Genomic DNA, 8,197 nt, shown 5'->3' on the forward strand with positions numbered 1-8,197 from the left:
CACGAGCTCACAACATTGGTGACTCAATTGAGTGTTTGTACCAAAACACTGCCGATCGCTGTGATGCCCCCGGGTGGCCCCGCAACACAGTAAAACAATTAATTACATAATGTTGATAGTCGTGCAATAAACCACCAGCGCGGCCACACACACACAATGCTCACACGGGCATAAAAAGGAGCATGAGACGCGAATCATGACAACAAATCGGACATCGGCGAGAACATGCACGCGATCCTAGGGTTCCTGTTCCCAAGGGCATCAACCAGCTGGTGGCAGCCGCGACCCCCCCGGTCCCAACTCCGTCTGGACTCATAAAAGTATCGGGCGACAATCGACTTTACAACAGCAGCAAGAACAAGAAACGCTGCCCCCAGAAAACCGGATAACAAACGACCTGTGAATGCCCTGTCGGCGGTTATTCTGAGAGGCTGCGCAGAAGGACCACAGCTCGGGGCCTGCTGCGTTGTGCGCGCGCCCCTCACGTATGACGAGTGCGTGCAGGGCACACTGCGATTGGGAATAAATCAACATTACCAGTCCGTGATAGTAATGATACCATTAAGTGAATACGAATAATTTATTTTATTCCAAAGTCCGAAAAACCTGTCCCGTAGGGTGGGTTCCGTGCCCGGCCACGGGAAGGGATGCAGAGCCTGCGGTTCTGGTCCGGATCGCTCCGGTTTATGAATTGACATTTGCGTGCTGGGGCGATCGCCAGGGCGTCAGGGACGGTTAGGTTGATTAAACCGTACTTTAAGACCCGGCAAACTAGCAGGACTCAAAACGGGGTCCAGGCAACCAGGACCGTTAGCATTTTGGTTCGACTGAATTTGGACCAATTCATGAGGGCTAGAATTTTGACGATTGGGCCTAACTGTTTTGGTACGTGTTCATAATTGTTGAAGGATTCTTTCTTTAGCAGATTTTCCAAAGTCTAGCAGAATTGATTAAAATTTATAGTTTTTTTAAAACTATTATAAAAATTAAAAAAGTTGCTCGAATAGGCAATTGTGTCTCGGGCGTTAGTGTACCTGAAAGTAGTGTAGTGTGGGTTAGTGTACCACAAAACATTACAAAAAATGCTGTAGTGTTCCTCAGTTGTTAATATATTTATCCTCCATTGTGTAGGGTTGTCGGCGCATGATTAATTTTAATGCGAATCACGAGACTTGTAGTCTTTACCCATCAACTCATCAACCATCAGACATTTGATCAGTGGTCTGTCGGGTCTGTTGAAACAAAAAACTTCTCGAGTGATGTCATTTTTGTGTCTCGTCAAAAAATAACCCAAAAACAATTTGCCAAATGGAATGGAGGTTTAAGAAAACGTCTAACGCACACAAAAGCGCAGACGATAAAACTTATGAAAACAACCAATCATTCAATCGGACCATTGTTGGCCGCATTCTTGGCCGCACACAAAAAAAGCCACGTCCACGGCTCGCACGATCGATAACAAAGCCGCCACCCCCCGGGCCGGGTGTAATCGATTTTGAAAACTTATCCCCTTTTGTGTGTTACTTCCTTCCAAGCACGGTGAAGCACGGTCGGTCGGTCGTAAACACGGGCGCGAGGATCTTCGAGGTGAGGCGCAGAATTCCTGCGCCGAAGATGGCACGAACGTGCGGAGAGCCGTCCGTCCCGGACGTTAGGCAGGATGCTGGATCACTTGCTCCCGGAGAACACTGGCTCCCGGAGGTGCGGCGGTGGTAATGACAGAGCAAAGGGGTGCACCAGCCGGTCGGCCGGCCGTCCGTGAAGAAGAGTAATGTCGATCCTCATCTTCGCCCGGAGATCTTCGTGACCGGTGCTCGCAGGCAGGCGCAGGAAGATAGCAGCGTGCGCGGACTGGAAGCATTGAACTTCGCCTCAACTCAAGGTTGAAATTGTTTTATGCTATTATCAATTATTTATGTTATATTTTTATGACCAAAAGCGCGGCGTAACCGAACGCACTGTGGCTGAATGGAGGGGCGGGAGGGCTGGGGGCCCGTAATGAGACATAACGTGCAGCGTGGCCCCCGTGGGGTGATGAGATAATCTTCGATGTCGTGCCCCGGAACGGTGCGCTATCAGTTCGCGGAGCGGGAGTCTGGGGTTTGGCCTCACCTGTTCGGTAATCGATGCCCTCGAGCGACGGCAGCGTGGACGTGGTCAGGAAGTCCGGTGCGAGCGTCACACCGTCGGTGGTAATGTTGGCCAGCGTCGTCAGCGACGGGGTGGTCTGCGTCGTCGGCGGTGATGATGTCTGGTTGGCTGCCGGTTGATCCGGGAATTTGACAGGCATTCCGGTGGTCGGCTCGGTGGACGTAGACGGCGATGGCGAGGTCTGCCCTGCGGTCGCACTGGTCACATTGGCGATCGTAACCGGTGACAAGGTGGAGGCCGTCGGTACCACCCCGGAGGTCGAGGACACACCGCTGGGCGGCGCAGCAGGTGGAGTAGGCGCTGGCGTGCTCTCGTTCGTCACTTTGTGCTGCTCTTCCGCGCTTCCGATGACGTATGTTACCGTCGTCGGTGATGTCGCCGTTGTCGTATCGGTCGTCTCTTCACTGCCCTCGGTACTACTCTCTCCGGCCTCTTCTTCTTCCTCACCTTCTTCACTCGCTTCTTCCTCGCTACCACTGCCTTCCTCCTCTTCTTCGCCGCTCGTCTCGGTCGTGCCCTCGGTCAGTTCGTCCACCGATGTGGTCGTTTCGCGGCTACCGAGCGATTCCGTGGTCGTGGACGAGATGGGCTGCCTCGACGGAGATCCTGCGTGAGTGACAGTGAGTTAGTTAGTCTATGTCAAGGTTAGTTGAAGAAGCGACCCCCTACTCAATTCCCTGACTCAAGTTCCAATATCTCAAAGCTACCGCTCAATCCGAACCTTCCGAACGTCCCAAACAACCTTCGGGGGCTCAGAAGCGACTCAGACAATGTATGTGGCTAATTACTAGTTAAACGATCCCTGCGCTGCTCCGTGTGTGTCGTTGGTGTCCCAACGGAAGTTAGTAGCACCCTCCGCCCATTAAACGGAAAGCCATGCAATTTACCAGATTCCTCGCTAGATGATGATGATGGAGATGATGATGGTGATGAGGATGATGAGGAGGATGTCGGTTCGGATACGCTCGCCACCGCCGCCGTCGCCGCCGTGTCACTGGTCGTTAGTGTCGGTGCGGCGGAGGATGTACAGGGCCCGGTTGGTGAAGTCGTTGACGCTAATGTCGTTTCGATGGGCTTCTGCACCTCGCTCGACTCCGTCGAACTCCGGGTGGTGCTGCTTGACGGTGGCTGGTCAGTCACTGCCACGGTTTCTGGCGGGCTGACCGACGGGGTCGTCTTGCTCAGCATGGCCGTCACCTGCGAGTGAACCATCAGTTCGTCGGGAGTCGCTGCCGTTTGGTTGCCGCTGTCCTCCTGGACCGTGTCGTAGACGTAGGCCGACTCCGGGAGCAGCGACTCGATCGGGAGTTTGGTGTCTTGCGCGAACGACACCTCCACCGAGGCCGCCGGTGGAGCCGCTTGGGTTGATGGGGATGGTTCATGCTGGTTAGTGAGATTACTGGCAACAATGACCTCTTCCGGGGTTAGTGTCTGTATGAGTATCCAGCTGTTGGACGTGGTGGGGCCTGCAGAACGCACGATCGAGTGAGCGAGTGTTAACGTGCGGCCTGTGAGTGAGATCGTTCAAACACTGGACCTACCTTGATTCACACTGGGCCGCTCAGTCGTAGCATCCTCCAGGATACTGCTCCAGGTGAGGAGGCCGGGTCGGGCAAGGGTGGCCAAATCTTCCGGGCTCCCGAACGCAACCGGAGCCGGTGGAGCTTTCACCGTAGAGGAAGCCAGCGAGGCGAGCTGTGTCTTTGTCGAAGTCGAAGGAGTCGGTGTCGGGGTCGGTGTCGTGTCCTCGGTGATCCTGTCCGTCGTAGAGGGATAGGTCGATCGGTTAACCACCGCTTCGGACTCCGTCGAGGGGTGTGTTTCGATCAAGTGATCTAGGGAAGTCGCAGGAACTGTCGCCACGTGCGAAGTTGGCCTCGGTCTAGGCCGTGGTACCCGTGTCGTCGTGTCTGGAATGTCCGCCAAAGTCGTCACGGTCGGTCGCTTGCGGTTCGTCGTGGGTCTCGTCAGAGGCACAAAGGAGGCGGTCGTTGTCGGCGGCCGGCGAGACGGAGCCGTTGTCGAGTCGGACTTGGTCGGTGGGGACTGGGTCTGGGCCGTCGTTCCGGGTGTCGTGGTTGGTCTGCGCGATGCAAACGTGGTCTGCGCCGACGCCAGCGTGCTGGGCGGTTTGCGTGACACGATCGTGGTGGTCGGAAGGCGCGTCGCTTGACTGGACGGCACGGCCGGCACTCGGCGGGTCGTCGAGGGCAGCAGTGTTGGCGGCGGATCCGTGCTGGTCGCTTGTGGAGCTGGGACTCGTGTGGTCGTTTTGTTCGCCACCGGGCGACGGTGTTTGTACGGCTTCGTGGTGGTGGTGGCCGCCGCCGTTGTGCTGCTGCTGCTGGCAGCACTGGTCGGACGTCCCGGGGGTCTCCTACTGGCGGTCATCGGAGGTGGCCGGCCAGGATTCTTGCTGCTCTGCACGTACTGGAACGTGGTGAACTCCTGGTACTCGGTCGTCGTCTGCACGTCGTCCTTCTGTTGCACCTTCAGCGGCCGCTTCGTGGTGGTGGCCGGGGCCGTTGTTCTGCGGTTCGCGTGTTTCGGTGTCGTCCGGCTGGTGGTGGTGGTCGAGGAGCTACTCACCAGCTCGTACTTGGTGCCGTTCCCGGCGGGGGTCGTTGGCAGCCGCGTCTCGGTGAGCGGCGGCTTGCGGTTCGTATTCATCACAGACTGTTGCGGGAAGTGCTGGAAGTTGACGACCGAGTTGTGGTCTATACTGTTATCCGTTATGTCGGGATCGAACAGTAACCGGTCGTCCTGGGTACGAGAGACCGGAAGGATTACGTGTCGCGCTTGCGCAAGGGCAGACAGGGCGCTCCGCGGTGGTACTTACGTTCACTTGGCAGCAGGAACCGAAGAAGATCTTGTCGATGCACACGCCCAGGTGCGTGCCGTTCGATTTGAAGCAGTCGATGGCGAACATACAGATGCCCTCCTCGCCCGTGTTGCGCACCACGCACGGCAGGTGCCGCAGGTTTCTGCTCGCTTGAACTGCAAGACACGCAAGAGTCGGGAAATACTTATTATTATTCATCTTGGGAATGGTAAAGATAAGGATCATTATTGTTTCAAGAAACAGAGTGTTCGTTGGTGTTTATGAACTGGAATCTCCAATCAATCAGTCGATATATTCAACTATCTAAGCCCCTTTATTATTCAGCATAATCTCTCTGATCATCAATACACTTGTTCCAACGAGATTCCAAATCATGAAGATTTAAGAAGATCCCAACAAAAAAAAGCTGATGCTAACACAACCTTGGCCAATTTCTTAACACGAACTCGTTTCGGAGCCGAAGAACCAGGTTCTTCAGACTCTTGATTTCATTCAGGATCATGGTGATAGACCCAAGCATCATCCACAGTGATGATTCAATACACAAAATCCACTTTATCCTTTCGAAAAAGCTCAAATTGTTGCCGAGAAAGTTGCATTCGAATGCGTTTTTGTTCCATTTTCAGCGAATGCGGCACCCGTTGTGGACACCGTTTTCTGAAGCCCAACACTCCAGTCGAAATCTGACTTATACTGCCCAATGAGACGCCTAGACCATCTACTAAATTTCTTACAGTCACTCGTCGATTTTCCAATCCGATATCTTGAATTTTTCAAGTGTTGTTACTGTTTTTGGACGTCCTTGACGTGGATCGTCTTCAATGCTTGTACGACCACGTTTAAGTTCTTCAACACATCTTTTTACTGTGTAAATTCAAGGCGAAGAGTCCTTATATACTTTCAAAATTCGTTCGGTCATAAATTACCTTTGCTTTCAAACCTTCCAAAAATAAAAATTCAATCACTGCACAATACTTGACTTTTTTTTCTTTGTAAAAAATACTGTGACACGTCGATACTAAATGGGTTGTAAAGAAAAAACGAATTGGCAGATTGAAATGAAACTTCACATACGTTCATATGAAGAGAGTACCAACATAACAAAAAATTCAATTGGGCTAGTAGCAGCGCCCTCTGATATTGAACCGTAAACTTGTTGAACGCCCCAGTAAGTAAGACAGGCGCCCTAAGTTATTACCCACGAGAAACTCCAGACATGTTAGGCAATTCGGCAAATCAATCGGTTAGGCAGTCCCTAAGGAGCGATCCAATCTTCTTCCATCCAATTCTTCTGACAAGCTAACGAAGTAATCCCAATTCAATAATGTGAAGTCAGTGTCGGCTGCATCTACTACGGGAACAAGAGGATTAGCATACGAAAGGAATCGTTCATTCGTCTGTTTTCTTCTCATTCGCTTACTCCAGGAACCTGGAACCTGGTCGAATCGACCTGGACCACTTCTCGCCGTTGGCAAATCTTAATTAAATTCCCACTGTTTCGATAACAAACATTTCCCTCCGATGGATGCTTTTATCACCGAAATTACATATTCCAGGGCGCGCGCGCCATCGCAAAACTGGTGCAAAAGGGGCCGACCGGTCCTAAATATCCATTCCCGGGCACAGTCCGCCTTCCGTCCACGGCGCCATCATCTCATCCCACGGGGCGGACTAGGTCAACGGGTTTTTGTTTCTTCTCCACACACACACACCGGATCCGGAGATTCATATATCTCCGACGCTCGAATCTCCCACCGTGTCCCGTAAAACGCGCGGAAAGCATAGCCAATCCCATTTGCATACCACCCGTCCGCCCGACCACCGCCACCTCCAATCGGTTAGGCGCCGGCCCGGCCCCGCCATAATGCCTGCGTTTCGTTAGAAACGCTTTTACCGCCACCGGCGCCGCCGCCGCCGCCGAAAACGCTGCCATCGGTACGTGAGAGAGACCTCCGAGACTGTGAGGCAAGGGCCAAATATGGACCAAGGTGTGCGCTTTCGGGCGCAAACGGATCGCTGTGGAATACGAAATTGGGGAAGCTGTGCCATGCCTGGCCGTGTGGCATATATATTTCGTGGCCGACGGCCGACCTCAGCCCAAACGGGAGCTGGCCGGGCGGTGGAGTCCTCCCAAAGTGGGTCACTCGGGTATCGTTTACCTCGATTTATGATTCTTATACAATTACCCCGCTTTCGGGCGTTTGGGGCTCACTGGCTAGGGCGCGGCCACACCTAGGCAGTGGCCCCAGCCAGGCAATCAGCTCCGCGGTTTGCCGTGGTCCCAATGCGCCGGTCCCCTTGGAAAGGGAAGCATGATTTTTACTTTCTTCAACCCACCCGGTCCGGGAGACCCGGCAGGTCCGGCCACTTTCTTTTCCAACTGTTCCGCCATTCGTCACAACGATTCATCTCTCGTGGTCCAAATCTCATCTCCGGTAAAAGTGGGATCACTCCGCGGAGTGTTTACTTTGGGGTGTCGAGAGGCGTCTCCGCTACTTCGAGTGGTCATCGACACCATCCGGAAAGGTGCGATCTTGGCGCCTGAAACAATGCGCCGTCCGTGTGTCGAAACCGGAACTGATCCGTGCGACTTGTCCTCCAAGCGCAACTCGAGGTTAGATGGTGACTCCGACACTCCGAGCGCTGGTGGGGTTCTCAGAATGCGAATGCTGGCAGGCGACCTGTCACCTAGCGATGGTCCGGTCCGGGATTGGCGTTGTTTGTTTTCATTGCTGTCAGTGCCGGTCCAGGTTCAAGTCCACCCTTGGTGCCCTTGGTTCTGAGCCAGCGCGACAAAACTGAGCCAAACTGAGCGATCCGGACCCGGGTTTGCATAACGAAACCCGTTTCTTCGGCCATTCCATTGCGCCGAGATCGTGTGACCCAAACAGCAATGGCAATGGCCGGACAGGGAACTTGAGAAACAGTAGTCGGTTTTTATGGTCGGCTCCGGACCGCATGTTGGGACAATGTGTTCTGTGTGATCTTCTGCTGTTCTGTCGCGCTCCGTTCTGGTCATTGGTCTGTCTCCGTTTCTTGCTTCCTTTTTCCTGCCGTCGGTTCGTGGCCGGTTCGCTTCACAGGTTCACAAAGTCAAGTTCATGGTAGAGCCGTTTATAGCTCTGGGTAGTGCGATTGTCCGGTCCGGAATTATAGTTTCACAGCCGCGCGCTGCGTAGACTTGCTACGGCGTGATAATTACTG

The 8,197-nt window shown here is 53.7% G+C and overlaps 1 protein-coding gene across 1 annotated transcript in view; it reads right to left on the bottom strand.

Annotated features, from left to right (window-relative positions):
* Window positions 1–5,140, bottom strand: part of LOC128276063 (serine proteinase stubble-like) — a 7,748-nt gene extending 2,608 nt beyond the window's left edge. The window contains exons 1-4 of the mRNA XM_053014533.1: window positions 4,991–5,140; window positions 3,684–4,914; window positions 3,039–3,617; window positions 2,113–2,757 (exon numbers count right to left, since the gene is read on the bottom strand). Of these exons, the coding sequence (XP_052870493.1) occupies window positions 2,113–2,757; window positions 3,039–3,617; window positions 3,684–4,914; window positions 4,991–5,080 (2,545 nt within the window). The 5' untranslated portion in view covers window positions 5,081–5,140. The remainder of the gene's footprint in view (window positions 1–2,112; window positions 2,758–3,038; window positions 3,618–3,683; window positions 4,915–4,990) is intronic.
* Between the last annotated feature and the right edge of the window lie 3,057 nt (window positions 5,141–8,197).

The sequence above is a fragment of the Anopheles cruzii genome, unplaced genomic scaffold (assembly GCF_943734635.1).
Source record: "Anopheles cruzii unplaced genomic scaffold, idAnoCruzAS_RS32_06 scaffold00403_ctg1, whole genome shotgun sequence".
Classification (NCBI taxonomy): domain Eukaryota; kingdom Metazoa; phylum Arthropoda; class Insecta; order Diptera; family Culicidae; genus Anopheles; species Anopheles cruzii.